Source organism: Aulostomus chinensis, chromosome 15 (assembly GCF_037954235.1).
Source record: "Aulostomus chinensis isolate RoL2024-O1b breed Wild chromosome 15, RoL_Achi_v1.0, whole genome shotgun sequence".
In the NCBI taxonomy this organism is placed as follows: Eukaryota; Metazoa; Chordata; class Actinopteri; order Syngnathiformes; family Aulostomidae; genus Aulostomus; species Aulostomus chinensis.
In genome coordinates this window covers 9240850-9257500 of record NC_141334.1, presented here as the reverse complement: position 1 = coordinate 9257500, position 16651 = coordinate 9240850, and the positions used below count along the sequence as shown (strand labels likewise).

At 42.6% G+C, this 16651-nt stretch overlaps 1 protein-coding gene across 3 annotated transcripts in view; it reads right to left on the bottom strand.

Annotated features, from left to right (window-relative positions):
* LOC147248552 (transcription factor COE1) overlaps nucleotides 1-16128 on the bottom strand; it is an 87656-nt gene extending 71528 nt beyond the window's left edge. For 2 of the 3 annotated variants that reach the window (XM_086226403.1, XM_086226402.1), the window contains exons 1-6: nucleotides 15420-16128; nucleotides 14498-14654; nucleotides 13775-13838; nucleotides 12828-12883; nucleotides 6739-6812; nucleotides 1577-1645 (exon numbers count right to left, since the gene is read on the bottom strand). In XM_086226403.1, the coding sequence (XP_086082529.1) occupies nucleotides 1577-1645; nucleotides 6739-6812; nucleotides 12828-12883; nucleotides 13775-13838; nucleotides 14498-14654; nucleotides 15420-15550 (551 nt within the window). In that variant the 5' untranslated portion in view covers nucleotides 15551-16128. The remainder of the gene's footprint in view (nucleotides 1-1576; nucleotides 1646-6738; nucleotides 6813-12827; nucleotides 12884-13774; nucleotides 13839-14497; nucleotides 14655-15419) is intronic. The other variant, XM_086226401.1, reaches the window with a different exon arrangement.
* Between the last annotated feature and the right edge of the window lie 523 nt (nucleotides 16129-16651).

Below are 16651 nucleotides of genomic sequence, written 5' to 3'. Positions count from 1 at the left end.
GCTCGAAACAATCCATGAAAACACATCTGATGATGATGACTGTCTTTTCTCCCTGTGGTCCAACCCAAGCATCCACTCACATCTCCACACAGGTACACACACACACACACACACACACACACACACACACACACACACACACACACACACACACACACACACACACACACACACACACTATAAGTCTTCCAAAAATGAAGCTCGAAACAATCCATGAAAACACATCTGATGATGATGATCGTCTTTTCTCCCTGTGGTCCAACCCAAGCATCCACTCACATCTCCACACAGGTACACACACACACACACACACACACACACACACACACACACACACACACACACACACACACACACACACACACACACACACAAACACCTTCCAGGTAAATATATCATGAGATGAAACTGAGATGTCTGAAATAGCCGACAATAACAGAAGAATGTGGCTGTGGTGTATGGATACTACGCCCATAAAACATAACCCATAAATCACACATAGACTGAGAATTTTGCAATGAGTAATTATCTTACTATCATGCGATATGAGCGTTGTTCTCCCATGATATTGAGAGAGATGCACTGCTGTCGCATCTTCGAATTGTAATTTGCTCCTAGAGAAGCAGGTATTACATCTTTACGGAAAATTGATACAGAAAGGCTAGCAGACATGATAGCCATGTTCTCAATTCAGATACAATGTCATCGGAACAGATAAACATAATATTTTCTATCCCAAGATCGTGATTTCACCCTCAACTGGTTATGCTAAGAAATAAAAATGTCTTGATGATGCGGTGAGTGTCAACACTCCTCTGCCAAAAACACACAGATGTGCAAGCAGAAAAACCTGCTCACAGAGGGTTAAAACAACTGCCAAGAAGAAATCAGATTAAAATGAGGTAGGATCTCATTTCAGTTCTTCTCTGTCACTTTTTTCTTTGCTCATGACCCATTTTTCTGTGCTGCTGCAGGAGAGACGTAGCGGGAGGAGGGGAGGGATAACTTCAGTCCGCCATCTCGACAGACAGACAGGAGGGAAGAAAGAAATAGACAGATAGACAGACAGTGACAGTGAAAACGACAGCTCTTGCAAGTAAACAGCTTTGTATCTTGCATTACGTGGCGGAAAAACACACTCATCTGAGCACTGTTTGTTCACTAGACTGCGAAGGTGTGTGTGAGAATCTGCCAGCATCTAGGTAGTATCTGAGCAGCTGATGTGCATTTGTGTCCCCTCTGCACAGGTCCGTGATCGAATTACTGATGTGCACAACTGTGTGTTTCGGACCTTTAATGCCTGAAACTTTCAGCATTTTACTGCCACTGATGACTCATGATTTTTCTCTTGTAACTGCATAACTTGAGCCTAAAATTATTTCACTCATCTGCTCATATTGTCAGCCTGTCTTCCATCAGACACCAGCGGTTCTATCTACAAAGTGACAGCAGATCATAGAAACACACAAACATCCTCTCCCACACCTTCACTGGAACAGGTCATCTTCCAATATGTGTGTGTGTGCGTGTGTGTGTGTAGGAGAGAACAAGATAGAGACAGAGTGAGACACAGTACCTGTCGATGATAACAGGGTCTGAGGGTGTCTCATTACGGTTTCCGCAGCTCTTCTTGTCACAGCACCGACTAAGAGAAGAGAAGACAAAGTTAGGAAAGGCTCCAGGAACATACAGTACATTATGTGGGAGTTCAGACTTACACGTCTCAATCGCAAATGTGCTTTATTTGCACTGAACAAATCACCCTGTTCACGGCAGTTGATCAAAACTGTCTAAAAAAGGGCCAACAGGAGTTTTACTACCCTGACAGCACAGATTAAAAATAGATTTGTAGGAGAGAGAAAGACAGTGTATGGCAGGAACTGAAAGCAATAATCTTTTTAGGAAGTCTTGGGGAGATGTGTGGAGCAAGATCCTGCTACAGTACACCTTAGATTCCAGCTGAAATGGGATTTTCAGAGTGTCTAACTGTTGTGTTGTGACGTATACACAAGGGAAGGGCGGGAAACACTGGGGGGACTTTGATTGACACGTTGACACGTGGGCGAATCCCACCTAAAAGTAACCACTACAACTAGGGGTGCACATTATATCAAGTCTTTATCAAAACTGCAATACAGCACAATATCCAAATCGCAGGAGGTGCAATATTTTCAAAAAAATGTCTGCGGTTCCGCAGAGAGATCCCTGCCTGAAAATTCGATTCCACAGATTTAGGGGAACCACTTTGTTGGCACAGATTCCCATAAATCACATCATTATCATTTCAAAGGGTTTTTTTCAATAAAAACATGAAAAGAATGAGAGTTCTTATTTGAAAATCATATTGTAACTGCAGTATTAGTCAAAAGTAATCAAAATTTTATGTTTGTTTGTTTTTTCTAATCAAAATCGTCCAGCCCCTAGCCCCAGACCGTTCACTGCAGAACCCATCAGGGAGAAGGACGAGGCCCATCCTGTGCTTCATGTCTTCGCTGAAGCGATCTTCTGTAAAATGCCTAACTCATAATCTGGAGCTGTCACACATCCCACTTTCCTAAACATGAATAAATTGGAGCCAGTGGGTCCAAAACCACAGTATTTTGGAGACAGCGAACAGGGTTTGAGGTGGCCAACAGCCAAAGACACAACAACTTACGGGTTTTGCTAGCTTGTAGACCAGTATGATTGCTGGTAAAAGTTACGATTGCTTGACAGATGGATGTCATGACATTATGGAAGTGGTTGGTGCATGCTTGTGTGAGCAAGTATTACATTTGGCTTTACAGGAAGGAAAAATTATTTTTTTTTATATTAAAATATGAAGAAATTGATGTTTTGTCACTTTCTCTGGTGGATATTGTTGAATAAGCAGTAATGTAACTCTGAAACTAAATGGTCAAACAAGACTTTTCATTTCAGCTTAACTTTAATTCATAACGTGTGTCCATTGTGAGGAACTGATGACTGATCCTGGAAGAGACCCAGCTGGATTAAGACCTCCCTGGTTGGAGCTCCAGCTGATTACAAAGCAGTTTTAGTGTGTGTATTGTAGCTCTGGTCGTCAATCAATATACATTTCTGAGGTTCTCTAGTTTCCTTGGCACTGCACTGTTTTCACGGGCAAGGACTGATACACATCTAGCTGGTTCTTTCCACTTGTTTTCATGCAGCCCAGATCCCGAACTCTCTTTGCCAAGAACTTCTCCAATGATAAGCAGCCACTTGTGAAAAGACAAAAATCACTCAAAAGTTTCCGCGTTGTTCCGCATGAAAACCAACATTTATATCTGTAAGGGAACGCGGCCAGACCAGAGGTAGCATGACTGACCCAGGCAACTATGATCACACGTGACGCAACCACTAAGACCTCCATGTGTAACATTTTTAGCAGAGAGGAGACAGTAAATATCATCCTACATGACAGATGAATGTAATTTCACAAGGTAAAAGCAAGAAAATGTTTTGGCTGTTAAGAATTAAAAATGTATCCGAAAGCACATGTGTAACATTTTATCTGCATGTCCTCGACACATGTTGTATGTCAAACATCTTTAAAGGATATTGCGTCGCATTTCTGCTTTGATTTTCACAGACAACTACAACCACTCGCAGGTGATTTTAATCATTTAAAGTCTCTCTCAGGATTCTTTGAGTTCTCTAAATCTGTTAGATTGGCAGCACCTGTTAGGATAGGTCAGCTTCATCGTTATTATTACAAAAACAGGCAGGTGCAGTCTTATTAAGATAGCGGATCAGGAATATCGGATTCACAGTTCATTAATGATTATCCAGAACAGTTGGATTGGGGGACTGAGAGGGCTGTAGATGCTTGAGGCACAGAGACTGGAGAGTTCCAGTCTCTGAAATGGGAGAACACACTGAACACCAGTCGAAGTTGGAATCTCCTACTATGTGAAAGTGGACAATTTCTGAGAACTCCAGGAAGTAGGTATGACATCACTCCACATGGCAGCATTTGCTGAGCCTAAAATAAGTTTTTATTTTGAATATGATTCAAATTTCATTTCATCATGTTGCTTTTTTTGTGAAGGTAATGTCATGTTAGGCTTCTGGTTAGCCAGAAAACATTACCAAACTGTCAACACTGCAACTGATGGAACTCAGTTGAAATGTCCGTTCATTGAAATGGGCCAGGAGTTTGTTTTTCACTTTTCTTAATCATGGAAGAAACAGAGCAGATTTTCTGGGGCCTCGTCCTGATGTGAACGCTCTTAACAGGAAAGCTGAACCTTTCCAAAAACTGAGCTTTCCCACTTGCACTTGAATGCACTGTCAAATGAGGAGAAAGTGTGATACACACACACATTCAAGTCTGTCAGAAAGACTGACTTGTGCGCTTCACCTTTGAATAAAATGAAGAGGCCAGGATGGAGCGGGGGGGGGGGGGGGTAGTGTAAAGACTAAAAGGGTGAGCGTGGGAGAGAAAGCTAAAACAAGAGGGTGAGGGGAGGGGTGGCAAGAAGAGGAAGGGGTGACGTCTCAGGTTTCCACTGTCACAGATGGGAGAGGTGGAAAGAAAGAGGCTGATACGTTACACCTTACACATTGTCTACACTATCTCTGCCTCTCTTTCTGCTCGCTCACTCACTCGTTTTCTCTCTGCTGCCTTATGAACTGGGTCGCTACGCAGTCCCGCCGGAGCAGAGGAGCACCAGCATGAGGTTTGCAAAGAGGAACATGGGAGATAAGGGAATGGGAAAATTGGGAGCAGGGGAAAAAGAGGATGGCATGTAGGGAAGGTTGTTAGATGAGGAGAGAAGATTAAAGGAGGACAGTTGAGGAGGAGGAGAAGCCACCAGAGTGGAAGAGGTTATAAATGGAGGGGCGGTGAGGAAGGAAAAGAGGGGTGGGAAGGGGGTAATGTAGCACTTATTGCACTAGATCCCGGTGATCTAATCATCGGCTCTCCTCCTGCATCCCCCTCCTTCTTCACACACACACACAAAAGTGTGCACACACTTGTAAACAATATAGCATGATTTGAAGATGGCAGTCCACCTATGAAAAGGTCTGAAGAGCAGCTTGGGTTGGAAGAAGGTACGTTGTGCTGAAACAGAAAATTAACTGCGGACAGTTTTGATTTCAATTAATTAATCATTTGCCTCATTTATGGAGTGAAAAAAAAAATTTCCAGCTTCTCCGATATCTGGAAGACTTATTGTGCACGCTGACAATCAAGTCTAGGAGGGATTTCTTTATTTATTCATCTATATTTGTTCAAAATTTGTGTTTATTTTCATTTCATGAGAAATAAAACAGGACTTTTTTTTGGAGTATCATAAGTTTCATTCCCCAATGACACATGAAGCATTTTTCCATGAGAAAGTGATCTTGATCAATTGCCACAAATCAAATATTTCTACCCAGCGATTCTCACGATTAAGCCTTGATGAGCTTCACACAAACTAAACTTGAACTAAAATAACATTTTCCTAAACTGAAGATATGCAGCCTGTAATCTGTTCACTTTAATACATTTCTTCTCTCCGTGCAAAAGCTCCAAGCAGGCTCCAAGTTGGGGCTATGTGGTGGCCAACGGGTTGGGAGCATATGGCTAATAGCACCATCATGACAATGAACCACGCTGATTAATGGACGCCCCAAGCTCTTTGTGTGTGTATGTTATGTTGTGTGTTGTGTGTGTTTGAGGCCCCTGCTGCAGAATCAGCATGTGAGAACACGAGGAAACAGCCGTAACTTTGACCCGAGTGGCTGCTGAAGACGCTCGCTGCAGAAAAACAGAAATATCTGCTGCACAGTGAGAAAATGTTTGACTCTTCCTGCAGGGCGAAACAGAGTAGGGGGCTCTTCCTCATGTATACTGTTTATTTAGGTCCTCAATTCAAACTCACATGATGGACAACAATAATTCATGAGAAAATAGGCTGCCACATACAGTTTATTTCAGATTCCTTGTAAATAAGATCAGACTTTTCCATGACCGTCTGCAGGAATATTCAGCAAGCAATAGAATAAAATATTACTGTGCCTGATTTTACAGCTAAAATCCCTGCTTGTGCATATAGATAGCTCCCAATTTATATTGCTACAGTTAAAGTTGCTCAGGGACAAGGTCGGGGAATAAGAACAACTTAATTCATGTGCTAAATTTGAATTTTTACAACTGTGTGCATAGAGTGAGCACAAATATGCATGCCTCTTTGTGTGTCTGTGTGTTTGTGTGTGTGAGAGCTGTTCCCTGCCTATATTTTATAGTCAGATTGTAGAGGAGGGCCCATTTGTTAGCCAAGAAACAACAGGAGGGTTCAGATTGACTAATGAGTTTCTCTGTGTCCTAATTAACCAGGCATCGCACACACACACACACACACACACACACACACATACACACAACGCATGAATCCACACGCACACATTTTCTATTGTATAGGATGGGTTGGTAAAACGCCTCTATAAATAGAAGTCTTTCCTCCCAACCTACTTCTGAAGAAATTAATCTTTAGATTATAATTAAAGCAACAACTCTGATAGCTAAAACCCATCTTCCTCAACTGACGTGTGTGTGTGTGTGTGTGTGCGCGCGCGCGTGTGTGTGTGCGTGCAAGTGTGAGTGCGTATGTGTGGGGGGGTTAATGAGGGTGACCAAATAAGGAATGTAGTGAGTACATAGAGGTGATTGGTGACAACTGGAGGAGGAGAGGATGAAGGGAGGAGAGGAGAGAAGAGGATGAGGAGATGTGATGCACTTGCTCTTACCTGCACATGATTTCATGTGTCAGCAGCACTCTGCACATTTCTGGGTTCTTGTCTTGGCCTTCGTACACAATCGCCTACAAAGAGAAACAGAGAAGAGAAAAGAAAACATATCGTCAGCAGTTTAAATTCATGAAATGTGGATTTCAAGTCTTCTCACACGTCACAGCTAATGTACATACGTGACGTCAGAAATCATGAATTCAAGTTCAATAAGTCATTTCCTTGCCAACAATAAATTGGAATTTAAAAAGGAATTGTTCCTGATTCATTCTTTTACATGACGGAAGAACCAGTCTACAGAAAATCAAATACAATGCACGTGAGATACAGAATAAATAGTTATGACACAGGATACAAAAATATAGAGGAAAGTAAACTCCTAATGAAGAGCAAACACTCCTGTATCATCTGACCGACGGAAGGAGATTCAATTCATTATGTGAGGGATCTGCTGGCATTTTTTAACCTTCCTCATCTGGTGAAATAGTGAAAGTGAGGAGAGATTTCAGCCAGTGATTTCAGATGCTCTAAGTTTTTAAGACGAGTCTCACTTGTAGTGGTTTTGTGATTATACCATGAACGGAAGTGTGCTATCACCCACTCACTGGCCGCTTTGTTACCTGACAGTTCAATCCAAAACAACGCCGACACAAATTCTGCTTCATGAGTTTCTGCTTCATTTAGCTTTTGATTACACTGTCAGAGAGCTAATGATTCTAGGTGGTAGTGGGTGTTGATGTGTGTTTGAATGGAGCTCAAAACATCTTCTATAGTATTTTCTAAATAGTACATCAGACTTCATATAACTTTTTTATGATTTCAACTTGTAAACACACAACAAATGATGTCAAACTACAATTTCTCCAAATAATGTAGTTGTGGTGTGTGTGTGTGTGACAGGATCAAACTTGGTAGGTGTTAGGTTAGTTCCCTCTGCACCTCAAAGAACATGGAGTTCACCAGTACCATCTCAACTTCACACAAACACACCCACATCAATTGTCTCTGCGCAGGACTTGTATCACCCTCACGCAAACAAACACACACACACACACGCACACGCACACACTTTGTTCACACATGTTGTTTCAGCAAATCCAGAAAATAACGACTGGGTTTGCTCACATGCTGCTAAGGTGAATCTGAATGTTTCTGCTCTCTCATTAAAGGGCTCATGAAAAGCTTCACCTGCTCAGTTACACAGTGATTCTCCTTCTGATTTAAACTCAAAGGAAGAGTCACATCACTAAACCGTCAATCAGTAAAAACACACGTCCTGCCTCTGTAAACTCACCATGGCTTACTTTTTCTCTGAGAATATCTAAGTTTGATTAGAAACTGCACACGCGTATACAATTCACACAATTAATCATGTGACAGAGCAGAAGCCCAAATCTCTGATCAGCCTGGAAAACATACCAGAAACATGCAGTTGGGTATAACAGTGGTCATACGTGTTCATAAGTCATGCAACCTTAATTCTTCCATCAATCCATTTTCTTCTACTTATCCTGTTAAGCGTCGTGGGGGGGCTGGAGCCTATCCCAGCATCCTTCAGCTGAGAGGCAGGGTTCACCCTGGACGGGTCACCAGTCCATCACAGGGCCAACACATAGAGACAGACAACCATTCACACTCACAGTCACACCTACAGTCAATTTAGAGTATCAATCAGCCTCGTCCCCTCTTGATGTCTTGATGTGGGAGGAAGCTGGAGTACCAGAGAGAACCCACACAGGAACAGGGAGAACATGGAGACTCCACACAGAAAGATCCCGTGCTGGAGCCTGGAGAGGCAACACAAAGTGTGAGGTGACAGTGCCAACCACTGCACCACTGTGCCGCCCCACTCCTAATCCTACTGACCTCTAAATATATTATAGTATCAATCCTCAATGACATTCATGAAGATCTAAAATCTCCAAAAACCCACAAGACTTCAGGATTTCCATTCAATTTCCTCCGATGATGCATTTTTGTGTCACCTTTCTCTGTTTCAAAAAAAGTTTGGTTCAAAAACTAGACAAATGATGAGGTTAGCTGATGATAGGAGCCATTTTTAAAGATTAAATAGAGAAAATATTCCCTTTACATTCCAGAACTGGATGTCAGTTTAACATCAGAGGGATTTTTGATCTGGCCTCAGATAGATGTTACATTTAAGCTGAAAATGAAAATAAGGTTAAAAGGAAAATCCAACACTGGTCTGAAGTAAAACTCCAACACCGGGCTCAAAACTGAAATTGTAATTATGTTTGTACGTAGGACGTACAAATTATTTATATGTTATTGTACTGTATGTCATTCTATGTATTGCGTTTTTTTATTTGTTTTTTGGGCCCGATTATAAGGTTGAATCATGTGGTCAGTGGGGCTAAAACAGACTTGAATAAAATCAATCAAAATAATTGTGAAAAGATCTTAAAATTCCACACTGTGAGGATGCTAGAACTAATACCTTCAGTTTGGAAGATGTTGGATTGACTTTCTATTTCAAAGTAACTAAATATCAGAATCAGAGGTCATCAGGGTTCTCTGTCAGGCCGATCAGGCATTGTCATTAAAATAATAAAATAAAATAAATCAATTCATGTCACAACCTACATTCAAGCCCTGTTGGTATATTGACGTTGGTGGCCAGCTTGGTGTCATGCTGGTGTGAGCCTGGACTGTCCCATGAGGCGCCCCGGGGTGAGCAGCCTACATATGGGTGACCGACATGGTCTGAGTCACTTAGCCCACTTGGCCAGAAAAGAGCTCTGCAGTGTTAATGCAGAGTAGCAACATCAAGTCTCCTGCATGTCCCGCTGCTAGCCAGCTGTCTCCGGGGCCCTTGAGTGTTTCTGCAAGTTTGGAGCCTCCATTTGCTCCAGAGCTCTGGGCCCTTGTCAGTTACAGTTTTTATGCATATATTCCTGTTGAAAACTTCCTGGAAAATGTATCAGCTCCATGAACCACATGAACCTGGAGCCTTCAAGGCTTTTAGTCATATGAAACCACTGGGTTGTGCACAGATGTGAGTGTGTTTAATAAGCCCCCTGCAGTAAATGCAACAGGTAGACAGAGTCAGTGTAGAGCTAATATTTAATTGTACATGATGACAGACGTGCTTGGCAGAGTTGGAGCTGATCTGAGCCAAAAGGGAAGCAAATTCATCTATCCAGAAAGCAAGATAAACAGGCATCCAGACCCAAACCTTTCAACTGACCTCAGCCAAAGCCAAGAGGCTCCTGTTAGTGCACCGCTGAGTTTGATCCAGCATGTTTCTCTTATCCCACGCCATCAACATTTGAACTGCAATATTTTCCCTCAATTATGGAGTCAAATCTGAGAGCGTAGGAAAAGATAGAAGAGACAGAATTTGACAGTGAAATGTATTTCTTAAGCCATCTTGACCTGCTTATTGTGGCAGAGCGGGCCAGGAAACTTTCTCTAAACACGTGTTCTGTGCCCTGAACAAACATAATTCAATGTAACCTCAACCTCTATTTTATACTCTATTTGTTCTCTCTCTCTCTCTCTCTCTTACAAACACCTTGCACCATGTATTTATTTTTATGAACAGAATTAGGATGGATGTAACTGAGCTTTCCTCCAAAATCACAGAGGAGGTCAGTAAATCTTTGCATGTGCTCCTTCAAACTGCTGCATCTGTTATTAGCTCTGCAGAAAATTGTAACAAATCACAAAATCTAGAGGAATTCGTCGCTCTTTAATCACACTTCCTGATCCCGGTCAAGCGTTAGCAGGTCACTATTCAACCTCGCGATCCTTGCTGTCCTCATGTTGACTCATCTGTTTCTAATAATCTAATAACTCTTGCCATCAACTGGCTTTACAAGCTGTGAGCTCTGTAGATGATTGTGTAAAAACGTAGGTGTAAGGTTTCTGATAATGCTTGTTCTGTCCTGCTCCACAACCTCAGCCATCAGAAACTCTGAGCGTGAAACAAACAGCCATTTGTGAAAGTGTGTAACTTCCTCTACCGTCAGGGCCTTCACTCGTCTCTGCATCTTCATCACTTCGCCTGCTCTTCTCCTCTCTTTCATCTGCTTTTGCCGCCTGTCTCCTCCTCCCTATTTCCCCAGGCCTTTCAAACAACATCTCTGCCGCTCTCTCCTCCACCTTTGAAGTCGGGTGACATGCGTGGCATGTAAACAAGGTGGCGTTAAGCAGGGGAACACACTTCCTCCTGCGTTAGTGTCAGGTCGACTAGTGAGCAAGTGATCCGACAGGGCCGCAGTGTGACAGGCGTTTTATTCTCTTGATCAAGCGATGCCACGCCTTGCTTGCTGAGTAGTGGGAGGCCCTTTCCTTCTCCAGTTATCTGCTCTTACAGGACACAACACAGGCATGAAAACGGAGGAGATGAACGCTGCTGGTCAACAAAACTGCACATTGACCATGTCAAGTGCATCCAGCTGTCCACACATTCCAGGAGTTTACATTCTAATTAGAATACTGCACAGTTTGTCCCCATATTATGAGATGCAAACACAAATGCATCTAATCTCGTCCCAGTCGTTGACTCTCTTTTCTTTTGGGGTCGTCGTTAAGTTTTAGTCCCGTATGACAATTCTCATAGCTGTGACACTCGGCTAATCACAGAGAGTCAAGGTTAACCCATCAGTGTGTGTAAATCAATTATTTTGATAATTGAGTCATCATATGAGTCTCTCTTTTTTTTCCAAGAAAGAACATCCAATATTTGCTGATTCCAGACTCTTAAATATCAGGATTTGCTGCCTTTTTTGTAATTCATGACAAAAAAATGAAGAGCCTTCGGGTTTTGGATTGTTGGATGGATGAAAAAAAAGCCATTTTACAAGGTCAGGTTTGGAAAACTGTAATAAGCATTTTTTAAATTTTCATGACACTTTGAGGACTAAATAATTAATCATTTAACGGTGATAATTGCAGGTCTCGGCCTTGGTCTGCTGTAAAGAAAACTGTTTAATTGATGCTTCTTATGTCAGTGGAATGTGATCACTGAACTACTCAACGTAGAGATCATTTAGTTTGTTTGGATTTCTTGGTAATTAATCATCAAAAATGTCAATAGGACTAAGTCAGGTTCTCTACTTCCTGTTTTAATGGCCATGTTTACCAACATCACTGGTGTGTTGACTCCTGCTGATCTTTTAAGAAAGACATTCGCTGTGACATCACAAACCACATGGTATTGTTTCGGATCTTAGATTGTGCCATTGATTTGCTCGGAATGGAACACTCACACACAGGTGCAAAACGCACAGGTGCAACACACACACGTGCAGCACACAATAAATCGGCTGTTCAATTTGCGTGCGTGTGTGTGTGTGTGTGTGTGTGTGTGTGCGCGTCGGCCTGTTACCTCACCAGACTTAAGCTAAACAGTGTTATTAGCAAACAGTGTGATACCTCAGGCCTGCCAGACACACACAGACACACAGACACAGCATGCAGTGCAGAGCGGCAATGTGACACTCTACAGTATTCCATGAACCTTGCCACACACTCCTACACACACATACAGCTCTTTATACCACAGAAATCTCTGACTTTTTGTGCAAAATCCAAAGAATCCTTCATCCATCCAGATGATGAAGACAAACGCCTAAACTATCTTCAATCTGTGCTCTTCTCTCTCCCTCTCTCTCTGCTCCTCACTTTTGCTCTCCCGTAAACATACATATAAACAAAAATACAAACATTAACAGAAAAATTGGATCTGATCAGAAAGTGCTTGCTGCTCGGCATGCCAAATCCCAGAGGTGCCGTTATATATCACTCCACTTGTGATTGTGAGCAGCAGAATCGCGCTGCTGTTCCTCAACACCCGCTCAGCGCCTCCTCGCTCTAATCACAGTGAGAGAAGTACAGGCAAAAACGCCTGGAGCCATGTGTGCCCCCACCCACCACACACACACAGTAGAAACATCCACCCACAGAACCACACACACACACACATATACATGAGCTCTCACTTTTGTGTGTGTAAATAGAAGCAGGCGGCAGAGTACAGGTGGATCAGTGGAGCAGCTCATTGTCTGAGAGGTAACAAGAGAGGTGACAGATCGCTCTGTGTGTGTGTGTGTGTGTGTGTTTACCTGTTTAGTCATGGAGTCTATGAGTCGAACATAAAAGTCTTGCTCTGTTCTGATGCCTGTTGGGTTGCAGGAGAAGAGAGAATTCATAAACTGTACACCGTCTTTTACAAGTACAACACACATAACTGCAACAATAATGAATAATTTCATATTCAGCAAATCTAATAAAGCAAAGGTCATTCCCAACACGCTAGTCGGGAGTTCCTTTTAAGAGATTATTAATAAAATTATATGTTTCTATAAAATATATTGATTTTTTTAAATACATAATTAAATAACTTTACTCTAAAAGCAAGTCTGTCTTTTGTTCAACGGCTCACACATGCAACCTGATACAGACGAGCTGGCTGTTCCTCAGTTCACACCACTGTAATGAATGGGACTCAACTTCTGAGTGAGTGTATTTCATCGAAAGAAAAAGAAAAAAAAAAATCACAAAATTGACTCAAAATGTTGAACATGTCTCCCGCACCCTCGACCTCCTGTTAGAAGCTGAGACTCAAACACCACTGGACATCAATGCCTGCATCTCTCCACCACACAGTCGATATTCTGGTAACAGACTGTACATACTATGAATATATATTAAAGCCATCATCCCACAGCCTACATTGCGCCTACGATGCCCACGTGGGGATGCAGGTGAGCTGATGCAGCCACACTGACTGTAATCAGGGACTCAGACGGTCAAACTTCAGAATGGATCAAATAAATTAGAGGCAATGACAGTGACAGTGATGACGCCTGGAGCAGATTCAAAGGGTCCTGAATTAGTGACGTTTATCAGAGAGGGTCAGTGACTCAAACAGGTTCTAGCAGCCTGTTGGCCCTTCAACTTACTCTTCTATTTTTAAAACTAAAAATACATCAGCTGTGTGTTTGTTCTCAGGAGGAGACAACCAACCCAGCTGACTTAGAACAATTACTCAGTGTGTGACGTTACTCACCGTTACTGTAAAGGAGCTGCAGCCGGTAATGAATCCCGTTATTGGTCTTTTCTCCGGTTGTCTCCTTAATACACACAATAAACACTGAGCTGAATCTTTGACATTTTAACAAAAATCTTTAAAAAAATAAAATTTAAATCGCCATTATTGTCACATGTTGGTTTGTTAAACACGTCTAAGTTATTGAGCTAACAGCAGCCATGCGTTAAATAAATGATTTATGTTCACGCATGAAAGCAGAGCAGCCCTGTAATTTCACCACATGCAATCATGCTGTTATTGTGGCGTTTTAATTCCTCTCTAATTATGTTTGGAGAGCAAAAGTAATACAACACTATTGTCCCAGTACATTTCCTGCAACTTAAACGGCGTCTTAATTGAAAGGTAGGCCCGCCGTTGTTTACATAGAACAAGTGGTTGTGTTGAATCCAGTTGTAAATTTTAAATAATTTCAATCTCCAGAGGGATTTTATTATTTGACGAATGCAAAAATGGCTGGAAGGCTTCTCTCATTACAGTCTATATGCAGCTTAAAATGTAGTAATAATAATACAAAATAATAATAATAAAAATAATAATGATAAAAATAGTTTGGATGTCATTGTAATTAGTCACCCAAAATAAAATATTTCAGAGATGGTTAAGGCCTTTAAAAAGGTCATCTTTTTTAATGTCATTGGATACAAGATTAGATATTGAATCTAAACCAGTCCGAGCACCAACCTTCTCTTTTTCAATGAAGTCCACAAAGTTGGTCCTCTCGATCTCCACAGGCTGACCCTGCCGGTCATACAGAGCCAGGACGAAGTGGAAGAAGTTGGACTTCCGCAGATTGGAGGGCGGCTGCTTCTCAAAGTGAGCCCGGGCCAGACCCACCCCACTGTGGACACACAGGCGTGGAGGAGTCGGTGTTATCATGGAGCTATAATAATTCTGACTTAGTAAAGATGGGTAATAATTTTTTTAATGAATGAGGGGCCTTTGGCTTGATTTGACTAACCTTTTGTCTGAAAGATGTTTACTAAGCTCTGTTTTTCTAGAGGTGATTTTATGGAAAGTTAGTAAACCCACAATATTCTGAAAATATAATATTAGATTTGTGCAGTAACAGTGGGGGGACGTGACACACCACCTCAACGGGAGGAGAAATAGCCCCATCGGAACAACTTTCTGTTTATATTTAGAAGACATTTCCTTTTAAAAAAAAAAAATCTAAACCTCCAGCATTCGTCCACATTTTCTCATTTGGTCCCTTTTGCGTAACTAAACACCAAAATCGGCTGAAAATTGAACTTGTGCGCAAAATAACTGTGGCACAAAAACGTTTCCACGTACTGCGTATGCGTCGTTTGAGAATCTTATTAAGAAAATGCGACGGGTAATAATTACGCGTCTTAATTTCCCCAATCGTCCGGGCAGCAGTTACATCTGAATTTCCTCCTCCGGGAAGCTTCATTTTCTTCTGCTTCTTCAAAGCAGCCTCGTTTCCTGCACAGACGAGTCTCCCGACAGGGCAACAATAACGTGTTGTTTTTTGTTGTTGTTTTGGGGTTTTTTTTGGGGTTGTTTTTTTTTGTGTATTTTGGGGGTTTCTTGTAACGAAGGGTGGTACTGGCAAGTCTTTCTCCACGCGGGAAAAGCTCACCTTTGGGCGGCCGTGTTGGCGTCCAGCACGCCGCCCCCCTGCATCCAGCTCCGGACAGCGTTCATGCCTCCCAGCGGCTCCTCCTTCAGGCTGCTGCCGCTTCTCTGGATGCTCTCTTGGATCCCAAACATGAACAAATCTCCGTGTAGCTGGTTACCTCCCCGCCTGGTTGTGCACTTGTTCTCCTGTAGATCCTTCACTCTGGTTCAAGAGGAGCAACGTGGGTGCGCTCTTCGCTGCTGCTCCTGCTGCTGCGCTTCGCTGGAAACCAAGCAGCAGACTCCTAGTCCCTCTTATTCTAGTCCTCGAGATGGGCTGGGGGCTAAAGAGGAGGGGTGCACATAACGAAATTGTAGGATCCAAAATGTCCAAACTCGAGTTAAATCACCAAAAGGACGACCGCAAGGAGACTGACCCAAAAGGTGTTCAAAAGTCACTCCCGGTGCGCGCTTGGAGATGCACAGTTGGAGCTGTCAGAGAGAGAAGAGATCAACTCTCACCCGGATCAGATGTCATCATTATCTGACACTTCTTTCTTCCTCTTTTCGCTCTTTGCTCTCTCTTCTTCTCCTCCAACGCCAGTAGTGGTCCGGGACGCGTCCAGAGCAGCGATGACTCCTCTCGCCTCTGCGCTCGCTCTCCCTCTGAGGAAAACGCTTTGTGGCTCTTCCCAGAGGACTCTCTCTTTCTGTGAGAACCAAACACGGGCTTCTCCCGCCGCGGGGGGAGAGAGGGAGCTTGGATGGTAAAGGAGAAGAGGGGAGGGGACCGGAGGAGAGAAGGGGAGGGGACAGGACGGGCCAGGAGGAGAGGAGACGCCCCCAAACAAAGGCAGGAACGGAGGCAGGTCGGTCCCATCCAGCTGCTCCACAGCTCCGCTGCTCCGCCCGGAGAGGGGACCCGCTGCTGGTTAGAATAACTTGGAAATGTGGACATTCATTTGTCTTGGAAGATTTTTAGAGTCAAACATGGACTAAGACACGTTATTGTTTAAAGAATTACACAACAGACAACACTAAAATAATGTTATTTTACAGCGCTTTTGATTTTTACATTATGAAAATAATTTTTCAAAAGATCATTTGCCTCCAGACCTGGAGTTCAAATATGGAAAAACAAAGTGATCAGCGCTGCAATGCAGGCTATGTTTAGAAACAATCATACATATAAATGTTTGAAAAGAATGTATATTTTGGAGAAATTTAAGGGGTCCTAAGCACATTAAACTCGTT